This window comes from Solanum dulcamara, chromosome 4 (assembly GCF_947179165.1).
Source record: "Solanum dulcamara chromosome 4, daSolDulc1.2, whole genome shotgun sequence".
Classification (NCBI taxonomy): Eukaryota; Viridiplantae; Streptophyta; class Magnoliopsida; order Solanales; family Solanaceae; genus Solanum; species Solanum dulcamara.
Genome location: NC_077240.1, coordinates 20,757,151 through 20,778,749, shown reverse-complemented (window position 1 = coordinate 20,778,749; position 21,599 = coordinate 20,757,151). Strand labels below are relative to the sequence as shown.

The following is a 21,599-nucleotide window of genomic DNA, read 5'->3' as shown; positions in this document are numbered from 1 at the left end:
TATTTTAATATTATCTACGCATTGCATGAATACGTATACTAATGAAAAATAATAATAAAATTTTGTTAATTTTGTTAAAATAAATTAATTAAATAAAATATCTATTTTTAGTATAACCAGTGGAGTAAAATGAAACAAATGAGTATGAATCTTCCCAAAAAAGAAAGAAATAGAGAAGCCCCGTCCAACTTTTCCAGGAAAATAAACGAGACCCAAACCCGCTGGCCCTTATACCCGAACCCGACCGATTCATCTTTGAAGCGGCAACAACTCTCTACTTTTTCTTCGTGCTTATTTTCTGACTTCGTTGATTCTTCAATTTCTTGTTTTTTTGTTCAAAGGGTATTGTCTTTAAGAATTTTTTTTAACATAATTTTGCATCAGTTATGGCGACTTTGGTTCGATCAGTTGCTCGTAGTTTGAGGAGAAAGAACTTATCCTCAATGTATTGCCCTGCCTCTACATTGCAATCACATGCCACCAGTTTTGGTCAGTTTTATCCTTCTTCTTGTGCTTAAAGAATCCAATATATTTTTTTGTTCAATTTACATGTACTATTGTTCGTTTATTGTTGAATTTTGTGTATGCATATTTACATTTTGTATTATTTTTGTGTTTTTGTATGTGGGTGCATTATGAGGATTACATAATTTATATTTTTCAAATGAACTGCACAAGATTGCTTATTATGCTTGCATCTCACGATGGAAGGAAGACAATTTTGCTTTGGTGGGTTTTTATTGAGAAGCTGACTTTTTGGCCATGATGGTTATTGAGTTTACATTTCTTAAACTTGTTGAGATACCTTAGAACATGATTTTATCCCTTTTTCTAGTGCTTCCCATAAGAAAAAGAACATTTTTTGAAGTAGTAATTTGGATGTATTGTTTTAAAAAGCTCTCTCTCTCTCTTTTTTTTTTTAAATTCTTCTTTTTCAACCTTTTGGGTTGGGGACATTAGTTTTTCAGCTTGCTGCTGTTTGAGTTAGCAGATTTCTTGAGGTTGATGAATAATTTATTTGGTAAATTACCTACCATTTCACTTATAGGAAACACATGTAAATGGATGGTATCTTTTTTACAGATGATTCTTGCGTCAAGAAGTTGGATAGCTAGAATTTTTTTTCTTTTTACCATTATTATTGAATAGATGCAAACATTGAACTATTCAAAACACAAGGCAAAAGTACAACACGAAATTAAAATAAATAGGAATAGAAGAAGGTGAGCCTCCTTATTGCTACCCCTCAAGGAGATGATTCAAAATAAAGTGACTAATGACTGTATGGAAGGTGGGTATCAGGTTATGGGGTTATGTTGCATACACGAGCTTTTCAATCTTTCCATTGGCTGATTGAAACAAATCTCATGCCGACATTACTTTATTTGAGATTTATATTTGTGTTGTATGGTATAGTTAGGAATTTCATGGTTTGCATTCCAGGTTTTAAGGACGTAGCAGAAGAAGAAAAGAGCAAGATGGTTGGGAATGTCTTTACCAGTGTTGCATCAAACTATGATCTCATGAATGATCTAATGAGTGGTGGACTTCATCGTTTGTGGAAGGACAGGTTAGATCCCACCTGAAAGACAGTAAAAAGTATCACAGTTGAAATGGAAACCATCCTGATTGAATCTTTGTTTCCTTCATTCCTTGTCTCAATTTTCATCTCAGATTGGTTTCGAAGTTGAATCCATTTCCAGGAATGAAGCATCTTGATGTGGCTGGTGGAACAGGTGATGCTTTTGGCATTGAACATTGATCCTGCTATGTGATTATGTAAAGCTTGGATTAAAAAGAAGGAAAGCACCCTTGATTGGCAATGTTGCTCAGACTCTTCAAACATGCCACTGGGTGCATTTTGGATCCTCCAAAAGCAGTGCAGTTTTGTAGGATCCAACATGGGTGCGGCAACACTTTTGAAGAGTCCGAGCAACACGGTTGATTAGTGAAATGAGAGCAGAAAATGCTTTTAGCAGATCCAAAGAAGGATCTAGAAGTGAAAATATTCTATTATAATGTCTAATGGAGGAGCGTAATGCAATAAAAACCTCCAACTAGCTTTGCTTCTTCAGCTAATAAGTCTAGCTAGAATTTCTTGTCTTTATGGAAGTAAATAGCAGAATTACAAAAATTTGAACCCTGGACCTATTTGTCATTTTTCATATTAGCTCAACCTGTATTAACTACATTGTATAATGTTTTAGGAGGTCTTTCTTTTATGTACTACTTAAATTTCTCTCTTATCTTTTTCATCTAGTTGGTAATATTCTTTGGGGGTGGGTTGGGGGAGGGAGAGATAAGGCTCAATAAGCAATCAAAGCCAAAAAAGTCCCATGTATTTGGAACTTCGTTATCAATGACTGAACTTGTGATTGGTGGGTCATTTTGGAAGGGAAGGAGCAATAGAGTTTCTGCGAACAAGGAAAACACTATGCTTAACATGAGAACAATTGTATATTTTTCTTAGGCTTTGGGGCAACATGGCTCCACTTGATAAGTTGATATATATGCTAGTTTGACATTGTTGACTTTATTAGCTCAGTCCACAACTTGTAATGTTCTCATCTTTTCGGTTGTAACTCTTCCAGTTTGTTACACTTCACCCATTAAAATAAAGCTGAACTTGTGATTGGCTGAACTACGTTGATTTGTGTTTGAGCATTCATCTTCGTGAAATACACACCGGTATGCTCTAAAAGATTGGATTTAGCATTTTGGTTTCTGTATGGTCATATCCCTCTTCTGTCTTGGACACACATTGTTAAAATTTTCTTGCCTGTTTACTTTCAGTATGTTCTCTTTGTGGTAATGATTATTTGGTTTTGTATTTCCTTCTATCCACTTGAGTGAAAAACTTCCTAATTTTACAGGGGATGTTGCTTTCAGGATCCTTGAAAATATAAAAAATGTCAAACGCAGAGCTATGCAAGATGTTCTTGATGATGACCTGATTGAAGAAACTAGAATTTATGTATGCGACATCAATCCAAACATGTTGGGTGTTGGTAAGAAGAGGGCCGAAGAGAGAGGTAAACACCTCTATTTTTTTTGCTTTATCTTGTTTGCATTCCGTGGATAGTTGGATGTCAATTTGGGATTTCTGGTAGAGAAAATGGAAGTGAATAAATAATGCATCTCTGTTGTTGGACATCTTTTTAATCTCTTTTGAACAATATGCAGGTTTTGGACTGGAGAAGTCTCTCGTTTGGGTGGAGGGAGATGCAGAAGCCTTGAGCTTTGAGGACAACTCAATGGATGGTTACACAATTGCTTTTGGTATCAGGAATGTTACACACATAGAGAAAGTTCTTGCAGAAGCATATAGGTAATATTATTTCCTGGATATGATTGAAAGGATTGAGGTAGGGATAATTTGGTTGATTTGATAGGATCATATGAGTGCTCATGAGTCTTCACTATACATCATTATAAGTTTATAATGTTTATCTGGATTATCTTTTTTTCTTCGTTCTCTTCTTATAAGTGTATAGAATGGAATGCCGCCGAGGATTCATGTAGTCGGTGTTAATCTTGTTAAGGTTAAAGCATAGTTCTTTGGTTGAGTGATCGTATCTGAGTGTGTGCTAGTGAAAGATGCTATATGGTAGTTTCAAATGATCTTACATAGTACCATTAACAATTGTGTATATCACATGGAAGGAAATAAATCAGGGCTTTTGAAGGGGTGAAGAACTTTTCGTACAAATTAATGGAACTACTTTTTGTTTGTTAACTGTTGAGCATCCATGAGGTTCCGGTTTGCACAGATGATTAGTTTTCAATTTTTATTTTTAGAGAACCACAATTTTGTTTAGATCTCCACTTTTGTATACCACTTGTATACAAGGTTTCTTTCCCCATATCAAGTATTATTATTATAATATTCGAAAAAAAGGAGATCTAAAACTCTTTCAGTTTTCCTCTTTTTTTTTTTTTTGAGAATGGTAAGTGATATTTCGTTGATGATAAAACAACACTAAGTGCTGGGGATATTTACAACATCGGTGAATCAGTTGGAAAAAAGGAGAGCAAAAGGCAAAAAAGCTTTGGCTGGCTGCTAAAGTCTCATCTATACATGTAGAGCTGCTGTTATGCTGGAATTTATGAGGTCTGGGGACACAGGAACTTGTAACACCATTCCATCAGTAATTTGGTGGATCTCTTGGAAAGAAAGAAATGTGAGAGTGTTTGAGAGAAAAATGGAATCTTTAGTTAGCATTAAATACAGATTTATAGCTTTGCTATTTTTTGTTGGTGCAACCGGGCTAGTGCTAATGACATAGAGTCCATGGTTGTTTCTTGAACTCATTAGACAATCTGTTATATAGTTATCTATTGTAATATCTTACAGCACTTGTTGCTGTATATCAATTAATTACTTTTACTAATCAAAAAGAGCAAAAATCTATACATGTAGAAGTTCTAGAGCCTCCAGGGATGGTATCCACATCCTTCACAAAATCCATTTTGCACCAAGAAGTAAATAAGAGGTGACAATTGAACTTGATCTTCGTGACTGGATTGGATATGCCCTCTATACTCCTTTGATTCCTTTCTTTCCAAAGAGCACTATATGCATGCAAGTATTGACCTCAAAACATCTTTAACACTCTAATTCAAACACCCTTAACATCTTTAATTGATTGAAGAACAGCTGTTCTCCTAGAACAATGAGCCTAAATATATTATTGCATCTAACTAATGCCTATAAATAGTCATGCTTGTAGTCATCATGTCTTAAATTCATCAATGTATCTTCTTCGCTTCTCTTAACTGCATTTCTTTGCTTTCTGTTTGGAACAATATGGCAAATGTACATGATACTCACGATGTTGAGGCCATGATTGACCTTATTAGCTCGTTACCCAACTTGTAAGATCTTCTTTTGAGGTACTCTGTTGTACGTGACAGCATATTCTTAATGATGGTGCTTATATAAAATTTTACCTTTGTTAAAAAAAAAGAGCTTCTACCATTTTGGTAGGCTTATGTAGCTCTCCCTTTCGGCATATGGCCTTATGCTGCTTGTGCAGCCAAAGTTTCACCTGCTTTCTTTCTTTCCGATGACCTATTGGGTGGCAGCACGTCCCTTTACTGTGATCATTCTTGTGGTACCGTGTCTCTTCTGGCAATCGCTACAACCGTATTGTGCTTCTTTGTTCCGCTTTGGCGGCATTAGCTTCTTTGCGGCGACCACTTTGACGGTTCATGCCTCTTTCAGGCAATTGCTTGAGTGTCACAGTGCCTCTTTACAGTGATTGTTCCCGCTGTGCCATTCTTTCTGATGGCGAGACACCTCTTTCTGGCAACTTTCCAGTGGTGCTGTATTTATATCCGGGGATTATTCTAGTGGCACCATTCTTTTTGGTGACTGCTCCAATGGCAGTGCATCCTTTCCATCCAACTTTCTGGCAATAACTTCTAGAGATTCCAGTGACAGAGCTTCTCTGGCGACTTCCCATCAAGATTTTGTAGTAATGTTTGCTTTCAATGTTCTCAAAATAAGCAAGTTCTAGTTGTTATTTTTCCCTTTGAGTTTGAGGGAGTGGTAGAATGTTAGACAATTAAATTCTTAAGTTGGATATCGTTGTTTCTCACACTGGATAAATATCATAGGTATATTGTGGCTAACACATCTTAAATTTGTAAATTGTTTCACATTGGAGAAATAACATGGGTATATTATGGCTAACACATCTTAAGTTCATAAATCATTCCACATTGGACAAACAATAAAGGTGTATTGTGCCTAACACTTGAAAATAAATAGGCATGCCTTGAAAAAGAACTGGGGTGAACTGAAGTTTCAAAGTGTCAGATCAGGCAAACAATTTACTGGAATTTGTCTCCTCCAGCTTTAGCAGTTCATGGTGGTATATAAAGATGGAGACAGTTTGTTTCCTCTAGCTTAGCAGTTATAGGGGCCTTATAAAAGAAGTTATCGGAGTGTAGAAAAAAAAAACTTTTCACATTGGAGCTCACTGGACTTTGATAGGTCCAGTAATTCGTAATCATACTATATGGTAATCGTTGTTTTTTAATGTGCTCTTTTGATAGTTTGATAAACTTCTGATGCAAAAGCAAATCTCAAGGAACAGTTTTTTGCTTTTTTTACCATCTCTTGGAGTACTGATGCATAGTATTTTAAATGTAATTCATGTGAGTGCTTGGCGATACCGCGATAGTTTATATGGTTGACTGCCGCGATCAAAATACCCTTTTTTCTTGTCTCAAGCACTGATCTAGTGGTTAAGATGTTAAACTTAATGGTTTTGATTTGTTTGTCAGGGTGCTTAAAAGAGGAGGAAGGTTTCTTTGCCTTGAACTAAGCCACGTTGATATCCCGGTTTATAAGGACTTGTAAGTTTTTCTTGTCATAGAATGGATGGCCTATATGACTTCAGTTATTTAATACTCCGTCCGTCTCAATTTGTTTGGCATATTTTGACTTAGCATGTAGTTCAAGAAAATAAAGACGACTTTTGAATCTTGTGGTCTTAAATTAAAGATATGTCAAATCTACCAAAATGTCCTTTAATCATGTGATCTTAAACATGCCACGTGGAAAATTGGAATTATAGAGTTGCTAAAAAGGGGGAAGAACCATTTTTCTTTCAACGGAATAAAAAGGAAAGTAGGTCAAACAAATTGAAACGGATGGAGTAATTATTATCACCATGCAATTGTTCAGCACATTGGTAAGAGGTTCATGAATATTTTTTGACCTATTCAGTTGTATATTCAACTTTGTCCCCATTTTGCCCTCTTTGTTTGGATAGGTTATAACTGTTCTCCAAAGATTATCACTTCTAATGGTGTTGCTCAAGACAGCTTAGTGGGATTCCTTTGTTTGCCAAATTGTTTATCAAATATATACCTAGTATGAGGGAGAAGGGAAAATAAAATAAAGCATTCCCTTAGGCCTAATTTGAAGTTCAAATAGCTATGTACTCTAAATTGCCTTTTAATGGATGCTGCTTTACATTCAAGAACTTTTGCAGCCTGGAACGACCTGGTGGAACTTAGACAATCGATTGAGTTTCTTGCTTAAATGAAGCTGAAGTCTGCATATACTTCACTGCTTGTGATATTTTATATTGAATTCGAAAAGATCTAACCCTTGTTCATAAGATCAATACTTAGATAACTCGATCAACAACAGTTATTCTCTATGTCAATTGATTAAAAATCAGGTTGTGCATGAGCTTTGTTTGTACTATGAAAACCTTATTTCCGTACTATATGCTGGTTTTCCTTGGGTTTGGTTAGTCAAAATTTGAGATTTGTGATTCATTACATATGATAGTGCTTGTACGAGTTTTCCCTGCAGGTTTCAAATTCACATGTTCTTTTTTTCCCTTCCTTTTTCTTCAGGTATGATGTCTACTCATTCTCAGTCATCCCAGCAATTGGCGAGCTAGTGACAGGTGATCGAGAGTCTTATCAGTACTTGGTTGAGAGCGTCCGCCGTTTCCCTCCACAGGTATTAAGCGTGGAACTTCCTTTCATTCATTGCAGAATCCGATAATTTGTTCACAGTAATTGCGCCATGGTGAATCCCAGGTAATGACCACTGCCTGGGGATTGCTAGATATCTCCAATTTAAGAACTTGTATGCATATCTTTTGCTTTCTGTGTACTTTCTCTTCCCAGTTTGGTGAGATTGTAGTTCTTGTGATCATGGATAGATGCCTTCTCTGAACAAAAGTTAAATTCTTAGAAGGTTCTTGGAATGAAATGAAAAAGTATGGTCAGCCACTTCACCTGCAATAAAAGGAAAATCTCATATGTTGGAGAACTTTCCTTCTCTGTTACTTATTTTTAAATTTAAATATTCTGCATAGGATAGATGAGGGCATCCAGGTTGGGGTTGGGGGTTGGGGGGGTAGCTATGAAGGAATTAGGCGATTCCAGCCACTGCCTTAAGGTTCTGGCATTGGATGATTTTCATAGATTCTTTCATATGATATCAAAGCAAACCTTTGCTAAGCCTGTTCCACATTGGCATTCAAAATCATAGGTAAACTCCAAAAATTGGGTTCCCTTTGCGGAGGAGGGTGTACGTTATAGGATGTCCCACATCAGATGTATAAAGGAGAGTATCTAAAAGGTTTTGAATCTGTCCATTCAATGCTTTAAAGTTTTTGAGTTGGTCTTTTAGGAACATTACTCTGTATTCACCTACAATTTATGCAACTGCTTCAGCTTTTTCACTACTTTTGCTTTAATTGTATTCAGGAGCAATTTGCAAAAATGATTGCAGAAGCTGGATTTCAAAAGGTAGAATATGAGAATCTTGTTGGTGGAGTTGTCGCAATCCATTCAGGGGTGAAATTTTAGAGTTCTTCTCAAATTTAACGTGGGACTGGCTGGTTTTTGGCCTTTCTGCTACCTGGAAGATCTCACGAAGAAATAGTTTTAAGTTCACAATTGATAGCTCTTAGCCACATAGATGCGAATTGAGGAAGATAGTATTCAATTATATTCTAACATGTTTCTGGGAATGGCTATGCTTTTAATTTCCTGGGGGCAGCTGCAGCATGACCTTTCTCACGAACTGTTTGAAAGAATAGAGTAGCTACATTGGTTTGCAAGTTTGTGACTTCATAGGAGTTACTTTCTTCTGCCTTAAACCAGTTTCATTAAGTAAAATGAAGCTCAGTTATGAATAAGTTGACTATTAAAGTCAACAATACTCTCTGTTTTAGCTCGATTATTAAACAACACCACACTTTGTAGTTTAGTTCACAATGAAGAGTTTGTTGTTCTGGTGGGAACTAGACATAATTTTCTGTGTTACTGATGTTCTTATGTCTAACAAATATCCTCCTAATTGCTCGGTTCTTCCTTTTCCTTGCATCTCATTGTAAAAGAAGTAATGAAAAGGAAATCCGGGATCAAAGCACGTTCATTGTTGCATGTATAGCTTTCTAAGTAGAGACATTATTCACAAGACTATCAAATCTACCGCAGCTTCTCAACAAAAGCCTGCTGTCCTGCTCAACAACAACCAAAAAAAAAAAAAACTAAGCAAGGCAAACAAATGAAGTTTCAGTTTGCAAAATTTATGCAAGTTCAGTTGTTGAAATTTTTATACCAAGCTTTTGTGAATACCAAAAAAGGGCATTTTCAATCAATGCAAGACTACATCTAAGTGATGTCTTCTCTAACTTGCATTAGTCTCTATTTTCTCAATCTGTTAATTGTATTTAAACATTAGTTCCTACAATTTCTTCCTGATTCTCTTTGCTTTCTTTTAAATGATCTCCTCTAATTCTTTTGATTCCCATTAAAAGGTAGTAAAATCTTTAGGCAAAATAGTGTAAATATCAAAGTTGAAAGGAAGTTTTGAATTTTAAAACAAAAGTTAAGGGTAATTAGAAATAATCTCTCGCTGCCTGGCACACATTTTAAGATATATCGAAAAAAGTCTCAATGCCCTTTTTGTACATATTAACCTCTCGTAGTTCACTTATGGATCAAACTGACTATGTTATTGTTATATTTATTATGTTCTTTTTATGTTTTTTATCTCTCTCTCCAAGCTTATATATAGGAGGGAAATAATGATTTTAGGGGGCAGTAGCCATGGCTTACTCCTTGTACTCCACCATACCCAAAAATCCTCTAACCTCAATCTTCATTTCCTCTCCCCATTTCATCTTCAGTTCTGTTAACAAACACGTCCCTTGTGTAACTTCATCAATTTTTCCCGCTCTTCGAGAGTATTGCACATGGTCCGTGTCGGTTTCATCTTCTGTAGCTGAGACAGATGAACACTTACACCGTCACGCAAGTCCTGGAATTGTAGCCAAAGAATATGCTGACCTTAATCTCCCTGAAAAATTTTCTGAGGTTTGAGAATTTTTTTAAAGACTTCCATTTTTTTGACTTCTTCAAGTCCAATGTACTACTATGCTCTAGTTTTCCTGTACGATTGCCAACTAATTTTGCTATATTTGGGTAAAATTCAGCTATTATGAATTCATTGAGGGCTCGTGTGAAGGATAAGTGATAAATAATTCTGGATTAATTTTAGGATGAGTTTATCCCGTGTTTAGTTAGCATAAAATCATCGAAATTCTGGGATTAGTTATCCTGGGATTGTAGTGTTATTTTTATCCTACGTTGAGGGTGGAGTAATAGTCCCCAGATAACTAAACGAGCCCTCACGGTATGAAAATCTATATGTACTGACAATATAAGGAGTTTTTACTCTTAGTTTTAACCTAGGATAGCATATTAGTTACCATTTTGATCGGGTTACTAATTGATGCTTCTCGTTCAGATTTATTTGTAATAACATTATCCTAGGATAGCATTGTTGTCATCATTTTTTCTGATACTCTTTGTCACATAATTACTGCCAAAAGTTGGTCAAGTTGAGCTATTGACGAAGTTGTTTATTTGGATTAAATTTCATAATTTATTGTCTAAGTAGGTAAAAATGATGGGTTGACAAAATTGTATCTAAATAGTATTTGTTGCAATATGTGAGTGCATTTTTATACTCACTTTCATCAAATGATGTAATAGGATGTTGGCAATCTTCGAATAAGGCAGCATGTCAATCCTCTGCGACGTGCTCTCATGGTACACATTATGGCTTTTTATATATGTGAAGCTTCTCTCTTCCTATTACCTCAGTTACAATTTCTGAAACTTTACTTTAGAAAAAAAAATCATGATGGAATATAACATAAATTTTCAACTCAAATGATTTATTTTTGTTTTGTTGTATAATTTATCATGAGAAGATTCCTGCAGAAGCACCAAACTGGAAGGAGGTGTTTGGGGATGCAACATTGTCTCTGATGGTGGATATTGGGAGTGGTAGGAACCTGTATGCCTTTTGACTTCTTTACTGTTCTTTTTGTACTTATAGTTTATTTTGTTTTAATTTACATGTTTTCCATTTAAGATCTTGTAGTTTATTATGGTCCATGAGTTATCTGTGAAAAACTTGCTTCAAACTGCATGAATGTATTTGGTTATACAAATAGAATAGCAATTTATGCCAAAACCTTAAAGGTCGTAAGGTATTACTTTCACCCTTCATTACTACATATCAGATAAAGACATTTTTGTTAAGGACCAATTTAAAAAGTCACCTAGCAATAATTAGTAAATGAAGGGTGACTTTTTTTTATCCAATTTCCTTTGCAAACAACTGAATGATTTTTATTTTTTTTGCTTCCCATTTATTTTCTTCAGAAAAAACTATGTCTGAAGAAAGTTGACGGCGAGACATAGTTTTTCTGAAGAAAACAAACAACGAGAAGCGATGTGTAGTAAATGAAGGGTGATTGTTTTATCCGATGTCTTTTGTAATCAGCCAAGTGTCTTTACTAGTTGAACTTTTGGAATAGGGTGACTCTTTAAATTGGTCCGCAATTAAAGATGTCTTTATCTGATATGTAGTAATGAAGGGTGAAAGTAACACCGGTATCTTTGCAACAACTAAAAGTATTTACTTGTTACACTTTTGGAATAGGATTACTGGTAAATGATGTTGATGTCATTCTGTCTGATTCTGAACTTCTTAGAGCCCCTGCATAGGCAGTGGCGGAACCAAGATTTTTAATAAGGGGGTTCAAAATCTGAAAAAGTAGACACACGAACGAGCCGAAAGGGTTCGACATCTACTATTTATACATAAAAAATTATTTTAACCATGTATAAATAGTATAATTTTTCGCCGAAGGGGGTTCGGATGAACCCCTGGACACCATGTGGGTCCGCCACTGTGCATAGGTAAAGAGATTCAGTCCAATGTTTCTTAGACAACAGTAGGACTTGCTTGGTTCCACATATCATTAAACCTTTAGTTTTTTTCTTAAGACAAAATTTACACTTATCACTACACAGACATACAAGTCTTTAACCAGAATAAAGGAAATCTTGACAAATACCAAACCTAATGTAGGTGTAACCACAACAATGAAGCATTAATTCCAGCTGCTTGGTATCGACTGTATGGATTCCTTACTTCCATTTTATTATGTTCTTTAGCCAAAATCTACAAGGAGTCGATTTTAGGCCTTTTAAGACAATTTCACCCTTTTATTACCCTTAATCATGTTGCACCTACATACTAGTCTATCTCGAGGTCTATGTACCATCTGAAACGACCTTCATGTTATCCTTTATGTGTTCTATTTTTAGCCATCTGTCAATTATATCCGTTTTTTAATTTTGTCCAATCTCATACGGCCACACTTGTGGATATTAGAGATCCAATATTCACTCCCATATGATATTGTTAGTCTTTCAATTTATCTCACATATTTTCTATTTTTTCTCTTCCCTTGAGCCTTTAGATTCCATTGTTCAATGGTCTTGTAATTTCTTAGATCTTAGAAAGGTGATTGCAGGTAGTGGGAGATTTCTTATGTGGCTTGCTAAGAGAAATTCTTCATCCATGAATTATCTGGGATTGGAAATTCGGCCTAAGGTATGTGGTTTATTGAAAAAATGCAGTATTCTGGTACTTATGGTTAAGACTATCTTTTCCTTCTGCAGTTGGTCACACGGGCTGAGTACTGGGTAAACGAGCTGGGTCTGAAAAATGTGTAAGGCTTGGAAAAGTCCTGATATTCCACTTAAGAAATGTTTATGAAAACCTGGTAATGTATATCTAAATGCAGACATTTCATCTCTACGAATGCCATGGTTTCCTTCCAACGACTTGTATCTACATATCCTGGACCATTAATGCTAGTTTCGATCTTGGTGAGTTCCCTTTTATGCTGGAAGTATGCAGGAAAGGTTTTTCTTGTGCCAGTGACCCTTTCTTGTTTGAGTAAATTTTGGTTGACTTAAAGCTGAATAGTTAGTTGCTCATGTCTGCAGTGCCCAGATCCGCACTTCAAGAAAAAACATCATAAAAGAAGAGTGCTGCAGAAGCCTTTGGTTGATTCCATGCTGAATAATTTAGCACATGGTGGACAGGTACCTCATCGGAGCTTCTAGAGTGTAGATTAGTTGACCATTTTCTGTGTGCATAGATTACTTGCTATGCTTGTTGATGCTCTGTGCATTGTTCAGTTTGCCAACTTCTATTTGGCTTTTTAGTGGCCTAACTTGTATAGTATTACTGTTTATATAACACTATTTGATCTTCTTAGGGAAAAAGAAGTATATGATCTAGCCTCTGAGACGTCTTAGAATGTACTGAGAACTATTTTGCATCTTTTCTGGGCATAGGTAACATATTATGACTCTGATTTCGATGCGGGTTGCATCTTGTCCATGATCTCACTTCCAAATATTTATAGTCTTGCTCCCAGCTGACAACTCTATTGGATGTTTGATCTTAGTTACTTTATCTAGCACACGAGGCACTTTTTATCAATTGGACTTGTGATCCCTCCCCCCCCCCCCCCCCCCCAACAAAAAAAAAAGAAAAAATATAGGAGTTTTCATGTGTTCAGCAGAAATGTGGTTGCTCGTTTGTGGCTGCAGTGCTTCAATCTTCATTTCAGAAAAAAAAAAGTTTTAAGTAATTGTTCAAGGTGTAAAATTACCCCAAATCTCCTAATTTAGAGCTGACTGTAGTTGCTTTAGCTGATGATTGTTTTATGTTAATGCAATCAAAAGAAATATTAAAAAAACAAAAATGTTAGTGTAAAGATGAAGAGTTGCCAAGATTTTTAGTCTTTCCCGTAGTTAAGTAGGTTTCACCTTGATCTATAACAATAATTTGAATCTAATTGCTACAGTGCTTGAAGATGATATTGTTTATCTTGGCTTTAGTGGAAGAGAAAGATTATGGCAAAAAGAAAATATTGCTGCAAATGGAATGGTTTACAAAGTCCATAGTCCAAGTAGATAGATTATATAAGATGACACTGATCATATTAATTTACCTGAAAACATGGAAATGATTTTCTAATAGCTGAGGAACTAAAAGCTAGTTCAATTAAGAAAGCTATGTTCGTTGTTGGCTGTATGTACTTTTGACTGCAATGACATATACATCAATGCCCATTTCGAAAAGAAAAAGACGCATATCAATGTCAGTTCAGTTGAAGTTGAAGCATCGTCAATTGTCCAACTACGCATACAGTAGTTCCCATAGGTATAGGGACTGGACGAGAGAGTGAAGGGATATGTGGCATATGGACTTGGATCCATGGTTGTTCAAAATAGATGATCCAAAACTTGTACCCAAGGTGTTAGCTCCAACTGTCTCAGATCCTTTTAGACTTTGACCCTTTTCTCCAAACTTGTGATTTACTTTGCTTGATATCACCAGAATATCAAGAAGTTGATTCTCAGTGGTTTCAGTGGACAAGAGTTACATAATTCTTTAACAGGTTATCTACCCTATTTTATGGCTTAAATGGTCCACTAGTACCTAACCTTCACGGTAGGCCATAAATTAAGTCCGTTTTGATTTGAGAGCAGTGTACATGGCACAAAATTGATTGTAAAGCCAGCTATTCGTGTGATTATAATAATATATAGGTTACCTTTCTTTTTTCTGAGTAAAATTTAATTTCAGGTTTGTTCCATAAACATAGTGCACATCCTTTCCATCTTATTCTATATTCTTAAGAAAACAAAGCCCCAAAATGAGCATGCACTTATAATTTCAGCTTAGCATCACATGCATAATCTTTTGTGTTTCATTGTTGCCTGAGCTTTCTAATTGATGATTGATAGGTCTTTATACAATCTGATGTGCTCGATGTGGCGCTTGACATGAGGAATTATTTTGACGCTGTACCTGATAAACTTGTACATATAAATAGTGTTGACCCAAGTTTACCTTGTGATGGTGATGGATGGGTTTTGAACAACCCAATGGGGATTAGAACTGAAAGGGAGATCCATGCAGAATATGAAGGTTGCAAAATCTACAGAAGGGTCTACAAAAAAGTTCAACATTAACTCTGGTTCAAAACTTTCTGTTTGGGAATATGGATAACACGATTTTTCTCTTAGTCTTCTCCAGACTTCAGGCATTAGAGTTTCTAGGATCTTTGAAGAGCCCTTCAATACATCTATCTTTGTACAACACGAGCTAAAAGTCACCTACGACACGAGTTAAATTCATGGGGCTCGAAGTTACAGGGAGTGACTGTGGTTCCATCAAGAGGAGGCATGTAAGCTGCACATCATTTGAACAAGAAGATTCACAATATAACTAGGACGACGCTTTGAAACACTTGCTCTCTTTCACTCTCTCTTTTCATTTCTTCTTCACTCTATCTTTGTACCATGGAATGTTTTGTCTTGAGTGGTATATTAGTAGTTTTTTGGCTAACTAGTCAATGATACTGGTCAATCTGTAACAGTTCGTGTTGTTTTCACGTACAAGAGGAACTAAACTTTTAAGTGCATACTGTTTCAATTCTCTGATTTCTTGAAAGGACAAAAAATAAAGCTTTCAGTGAAGGATATTCTAAGGCATGACATGTGGTAAAGAGTCCATTTTATGGCATCTGCGTTTAAAGCCAAAATGCTTTCAATTTAAAACTATAAACATGTCAAGATTTAAATTCGATTTGGTCCTGATTTGTGTTTCCTCTTACTGTTCGACAAAGTGGTGGGGTAGTAGAATCTTTCTTTTCATCAGGAGAGATATGTTTCACGTGTTTTGTAATGTAAGTGGAGCCAAATGCAAAGTTTATGAGTTTTGAATTTGAAATCTAACTCATTTTAGTTATTCGATTGTAACTAAATATTTATATATCTTATATTAATACAGAATTAAGTAAAATTTATTGAATTTATCGGAATTCGGATTAATCATGGCGCATCATTGTCTGCCTATGGGTCTGAAAAGCCAAAATTGCTAGATTTAACATTAGATTTTGTAGTTGAAGAAAAGAGAATTGAGATGCATCCTTCCTTTTAATCGCCACTTTCTTTTTCTTCCCTTTTCCTCTTTAGAATATGCCACAGCCAACTATCACTCTTTTGTTTGGGTAGCGTTCTTTTAAAGTTATTAAACTTTCTAAAGAAAATATGCCAGTTTAATTTGTGCCACAAATAACTATTCATTATACATTTTACTTTAATTTGTGTCACTGTCTTTGATTATCACATTAATCACATTGCTTTGCTATTATTATTGTTCTTGTTCTGTAAAATTTGCATCGCTTTTCATTTTTTTGTAACATTATGATATATAGTAGTGTTTTTCTCTTTTATTTGGGACTGTGACTTTTGAGACGATGGTCTTTCGAAAATAGCCTCTCTATCTCCATACAATAGTGGTAAGGTCTGCGTACATCTTATCTTCCTCATATCCCACTTGTGGATTTCACTGGATATATTGTTGTTGTTATTGAATTTTATGTCTTAAATGAACTTGATGACTACTTTTCAATATAGGATTCAACAATCTTAACATTTGAAATGTATAAGAAGAAAAGAAAGCTCGTATGTATCATGTTACTATTTTGCATAATAATCGCTAGAGGGCGGAGGTTTGGTGAATTACCTGTTTGTTGAGTAGTACTAAAAGTTTGAACGTTAAATCGAGTGCCTAATTAAATATACTCATGCATGCTAAACAGTTTAATAACTTATTTCAATAGATTGATTCACCACACGTTAAATAATAGTCATAATTTCTTTATTGTATTCTTTTTCTTTTTTTTAATGTACACAGTCAATTATTTTAAATATGGTCATTTTTGTACTACATATTTTTCTTCTTGTTTTTGTTTGTTTGTTTGTTTGTTTGTTTGTTGTAGTAACTGATTTCTGGATAAGTATGTTATAATATATTAATTGCGTGTAATTACCAAACTCAGGATTTTCATTGAATTATCAACATGATATCACATGTGTTTCTTTCTTTTTGCTTTATAAATTGCGAATTCTCATTAAAGTATTAACAATTTAAAACTTGGACTAGACTCCCCTTATTGAGGGGAAAACATCTGTCCTTCTCCTAGGCTATCATTTCTTTTTTCCCTTTTTTGAACTCATCCATCTAATCATAAATTTGATTTGTGTTAAGTAATTTACGACAGGTTAAAATAATTTTTACTAATAAAATATTCATCATTTTAAAGATTAGAATTCAAAATGTTGTTAAAAGTGGAGGCATTTCAATTATATTATTAGATGATAGGGAGATTGTTGAGATTCAAGTACACAGAATGTAATTGAAAAAACTAACAATTATAAAATCTTGAACAAGGATAAATCGGAAAGTATACTAAATATACATAATATTCTTATATATAATTTGATCAATTGACGTACATATGAGAGAACTAATATAAGAAATTACACAATTCTTTTAACGAAAATGCATGTCACAATCTGGTCTTTGTCCAACAAAATTAGTCGATCGATCTAAGTCAATTTTTATGTTTTGAAAAAATTGTTAAATAATTAAGAAAAGAATTATGTACATTTCTCCTAATATTCTATCCATTTTAAGAATTATTAAAGTTTAACCAGTAAGATTCGATTACTTTATTCCATCGTATTCTCTAATCAATATCCACTACATAAATAAAATCAATAATACAAATTCCACAAATAAATAATAAACCAAAATAAGAAAATTATCCATTAAAAGTAACACGCTGAAGTAACGCGTAAGAATAGGATTCCCATATAAATATTTTTAGAAAAAAGACGTGTAATTTAATATAGTATTTTGATTTTTATAAATTCATAAAAAAATTCTGAATAAGTTTTCAAACTTCAGGTGATCTCTGTGTTGAACAAAATTGAACTACAAAGGTGACTCCTTTCTTCTCCTTCCCTCAATTTTCCTATTTTTTTGGTATTTGGGGTTTCAATAGTATTTCCTTTTCTGCGTTATTTTTCTGATAATTTCAAGATTTTTTTATAAAAAAATTCGTTTCTTGGTGGGGTTTAGGCTATAGAACTTGTTTCAATTGGTGATACTTTCAAGATCCCTTTTTTCGTTTATGCAGGACCAATTTATTGTATACCCATGTTTCTGTTTCTGTTTTACAGTCGATTTGATCTTTCTTGGTGTTTTTAGCATGTGATCATGTATCTGTTTTGCTCTGCTTAAGGGATATGCTTATTCTTGTTTTTACAGCATGAAATAGGCATAATTCCGGTGGTTTTAGATCTTTGATCCTTATATGTTCTGTATCCCCTAACCTCACAATAGAAAAGGGGTGAAAAAGAACTAACCAAATCTTTGGATTTAGTATGGTAGTGTTTTAGTTGTACTAATTTGATGATTGATCTTCTTTTTCAATGTGAATATTTACATCTTTATTGTTCTTGTTACGATCCAGGCTCTGATAATTGAATCTGAATATAAAAATGGGGGACAAGAATGAAAATGCTGACAAAGGACTGTTTTCTAGTCTTGCTGGATATGCTATAGGACATCACCATGGAGGCTATGGGGCATATCCACCTCAAGGATATGGATATCCACCACAAGGTTACCCGCCTTCTGGCTATCCTCCTCACGGTGGATATCCACCAGCAGGATATCCTCCTCACGGTGGATACCCACCAGCAGGATATCCTCCACCTGGGGGATATCCTTCTGCAGGTTATCCTCCCGCTTACTATCCGGGTCCATCAGCTCCACATCATGGTAATACATTGAATCATTTTCTTAGTATTTATGGCTTCAATGCTCTAAAACCAGTTTCAAGATATAATTTCCTTTGTTATCTGCACATCCCATGTTTTCTTTGTCGCGCAGTTCCTTTATTAATTACATTCTTCATTTTGATATCATGACTGAATTAGGAGTCACAATTAGATGATAAAGCTATTGGAACGTCAAGGCTGACAGTCCATATATAGGGGATTAAGAGCACAGCAATTAACCCCCAAACTTATAAATCATTAACGTGCGTATATGCAAGGGGAAGAATGTTGATCACCCATGTGGTTCATTCATACATTCAACCACCTTAACAAACAGACTAAATAGACCTTGCAGCTTTTCTGAGAAGCATCATTTCTTGGATTTTATTATTCTGTGGGTGGGTGGGTTTGGGGGGTGGGGGCTGTATCCTTATTTCTGGAAAAAAGTTAATGATGCTGATACAGATTAGGCTGGTTTTGGTTGTCTGAGAATGTTTTCTACCTGCTGTTTGTTATTGTGAACAATTAACTTATAGGCAATGTCCGTGTAATGTAGCTTACGAGTTGTTTGCTGCAGAATGAGTTTTCACATGTACTCAAATGCATGACTCTGATGAACAGATACTCGTTTTGGTTTGGACGTGCATTTATATGCTTCCTTGTTTGGTTTTCACATGGATGTGCTACTTCACATGTAATTGATATTAATTTTAATTTACAAGTACTGGTCTTGATTGCTATATGTATGCTTCCTTATTGTTCGATGATCAAATCAGAGTTTTGGCTTTACTCGGTTTCTGATTAGATTAGATAGACTAACATGGAAGATAGCCCAAAGAGAGAGAGTGCTGACATCTAGTGCATATTAATTTGTTTTTCTCCTTCAATCTGCATACCTCTTTGCATTTTCCATTTAAATTCATCAATTGACAAGTGAATCCTTTACGTTAGTGTGAAAGCATATATATGTACATGAACTTGTAGTAGTGTGGAAACAGATTTTACGTTACAGTTGGTTGACTATTCAGAACTTTTACAGGGCATGGCGTACCTCATATAGGTGGGGGAATGCTAGCTGGTGGTGCAGCAGCAGCAGCTGCTGCATATGGGGCTCACCATCTCATGCATAGTCGTCCTCATGGCCATTATGGCCCTTTTGGCCATCATGGCAAGTTTAAGCACGGAAAATTCAAGCACGGGAAGTTTGGCAAACATGGCATGTTTGGCAAACACAAGTTCATGAGGCACAAGCGATGGAAGTGATCATTCATTGCCCAAAGTTACAAGATTGCTGCTATCGTTTCTTTGCTTGTTACTTTTCTGTTGACGATGAATTTCTGCTGCATTTTGGGTGTCTATTTACTGATATTAATATATTATCATCACTCTCCATATGGTTTCGTGTATATATAGTTTTCATATAAAGTTGATGACGACTTTCTGCGTGGTGTCATCCGTATTATTACACTTTTAAAGTCTGATTTGTCATCCATTTGGATTGGAGGACTGGAAAAATGACTTTAGTTTTATTAGTGATCTTGCATGGACCGAGATGACTTATTTTACATTGTATTTTTGTTTAATCATTGGATTTGCAAGGTTAGACTTATACATTGGCGGTTTAAATAATTCTTACATTATCAGTTCAATTTGACTAGTTTATAAGAAGTCATTTATCATACTTGTAGATTACTATACCAAGATTTGTTGTCATGAATAGTTATATGTTGTAGGTCCAAAAAAGAAATACATCGTAATCACATGACTATATATTCATTCAATTTTTCAACCTTTACCTCTTTTGTGCAACATAGAGAATAGCCAGTAACAAATCTCCTTAAATATAAATGTGTCGTATGTATATCATGTGATAAAGTTTTGTTTCAAGAAAGAATCCTCAATAGTACATAAGAGGCCTCGTCTAGCCTTAGAAGATGATACACACATTAAATGTTCCATGTGATATTCTATTTTCCATCCTAACTACACTACTTGTTGATTTTTTAGTATTACGTTTTCAATCTGTTTCCGCACTATAATATCTAACGAAGAATTCACGAAAGTTCAGCATGATCAATCCAAAGCATTGGGACGTAAAAAAAAAAACTCTTGTTCTTACGATGTATTTTTACTGACTTGGAAATTAACTCCCAAATTGCCATAATTCTTGTCCATATTGCTATAGTCGGGATATTAAAACGGTTTGGTGTCTGAATTGAAAACTTGATTGAGTACGTATGTAGAGTTTTTGTCATCATATTATCATATATTTCGATGTGAAGTCAGATGAATTGAAGGAACATCGATGACCACATTTTGAGGCCATGTTTCGATGTGAGTAAAATCAGAGATAAATTTAGGATTTAAATTTATTTTTGATATACTGAACAAATAAATAGGAATAAAAAGAGTAATTCTTTTAATGGATGTCCCAAAACTTAATTTAGACCAGATGTCCGAAAACTTACTTCAAGAGTTTATGCATCTATATATTTGCATCTTGATCGTGGTTGTTTGATTTGTGGACTAAGCTATTTCAAAGTTATTGTCTTGAAATTATAATTTTTAGATAATTTATCCGACATCAAGTTTGGTGAAATATCTCACCTTATCTCATGAATCAAACCCTAATATCATTTTCACCATGACAGACAAGTTCAAACAAATAATCTGCCAGGAGAACATGTCTAGGGTGGCCAAGCTGATCTATATAAGGACCACCAACACAAATTCCTTAGCAAAGTTTCTCATGAAGTTGTTTTCTTGACATTTTTAATTTTCTTGGGAAATATTGCCAAGTTAATTTATTTTATTTTTTGGCCCTCTTTTGGCTGATCAAAATATGTGGCACTTTAATGCCTTATTAAATGTAGTGCCAAGCTTTCATTTGCTGAAATAGTCTCTGTGTTTACCTATATATATATATATATAAAGTATTTTTTTATTTTCTTGGTAGTTGAAAGCCAGATCATACTCTAATTAATTTCTGAGAGAATATATTATCACACCAAAACTTTGTCAACTTTATGATTGATATA

General features: G+C 34.8%; 3 protein-coding genes across 5 annotated transcripts; all 3 read left to right on the top strand.

Annotated features, from left to right (window-relative positions):
• Positions 1-134: 134 nt before the first annotated feature.
• LOC129886871 (2-methoxy-6-polyprenyl-1,4-benzoquinol methylase, mitochondrial) lies at positions 135-8,806 on the top strand. 3 transcript variants are annotated; one of them, XM_055961756.1, is made up of 9 exons: positions 135-263; positions 385-489; positions 1,444-1,570; positions 1,675-1,736; positions 2,874-3,032; positions 3,184-3,328; positions 6,292-6,363; positions 7,378-7,486; positions 8,242-8,806. In XM_055961756.1, the coding sequence occupies exons 2-9, from the start codon at positions 387-389 to the stop codon at positions 8,341-8,343; spliced, it is 879 nt and encodes a 292-aa protein (XP_055817731.1). In that variant the 5' UTR covers positions 135-263; positions 385-386; the 3' UTR covers positions 8,344-8,806. The 3 variants fall into 3 exon arrangements, with proteins under 3 accessions (XP_055817731.1, XP_055817730.1, XP_055817732.1); XM_055961755.1 differs by having other exon boundaries at positions 135-287; XM_055961757.1 differs by adding an exon at positions 8,024-8,113 and having other exon boundaries at positions 135-489; positions 8,242-8,356.
• Positions 8,807-9,567: 761 nt separating this feature from the next.
• On the top strand, positions 9,568-15,420 carry LOC129886870 (uncharacterized). Its single transcript, XM_055961754.1, has 8 exons — positions 9,568-9,858; positions 10,540-10,596; positions 10,761-10,836; positions 12,378-12,457; positions 12,526-12,575; positions 12,651-12,735; positions 12,856-12,954; positions 14,671-15,420. The coding sequence occupies exons 1-8, from the start codon at positions 9,592-9,594 to the stop codon at positions 14,896-14,898; spliced, it is 942 nt and encodes a 313-aa protein (XP_055817729.1). The 5' UTR covers positions 9,568-9,591; the 3' UTR covers positions 14,899-15,420.
• A 2,141-nt stretch (positions 15,421-17,561) lies between these two features.
• LOC129886869 (glycine-rich protein A3) lies at positions 17,562-20,172 on the top strand. Its single transcript, XM_055961752.1, has 3 exons — positions 17,562-17,718; positions 18,252-18,562; positions 19,601-20,172. The coding sequence occupies exons 2-3, from the start codon at positions 18,280-18,282 to the stop codon at positions 19,822-19,824; spliced, it is 507 nt and encodes a 168-aa protein (XP_055817727.1). The 5' UTR covers positions 17,562-17,718; positions 18,252-18,279; the 3' UTR covers positions 19,825-20,172.
• The last annotated feature ends 1,427 nt before the right edge of the window (positions 20,173-21,599 follow it).

Coding starts and splice junctions, on each gene's coding strand:
- LOC129886871 (XM_055961756.1), top strand. CDS start 387: ATGGCGACTTTGGTTCGATCAGTTGCTCGTAGTTTGAGGAGAAAGAAC. Junction 3,329..6,291: donor GTTCTTGCAGAAGCATATAG/GTAATATTATTT, acceptor TTTGTTTGTCAG/GGTGCTTAAAAGAGGAGGAA. Junction 7,487..8,241: donor TCCGCCGTTTCCCTCCACAG/GTATTAAGCGTG, acceptor AATTGTATTCAG/GAGCAATTTGCAAAAATGAT.
- LOC129886870 (XM_055961754.1), top strand. CDS start 9,592: ATGGCTTACTCCTTGTACTCCACCATACCCAAAAATCCTCTAACCTCA. Junction 10,837..12,377: donor GATGGTGGATATTGGGAGTG/GTAGGAACCTGT, acceptor AGGTGATTGCAG/GTAGTGGGAGATTTCTTATG. Junction 12,458..12,525: donor GATTGGAAATTCGGCCTAAG/GTATGTGGTTTA, acceptor TTCCTTCTGCAG/TTGGTCACACGGGCTGAGTA.
- LOC129886869 (XM_055961752.1), top strand. CDS start 18,280: ATGGGGGACAAGAATGAAAATGCTGACAAAGGACTGTTTTCTAGTCTT. Junction 18,563..19,600: donor TCCATCAGCTCCACATCATG/GTAATACATTGA, acceptor GAACTTTTACAG/GGCATGGCGTACCTCATATA.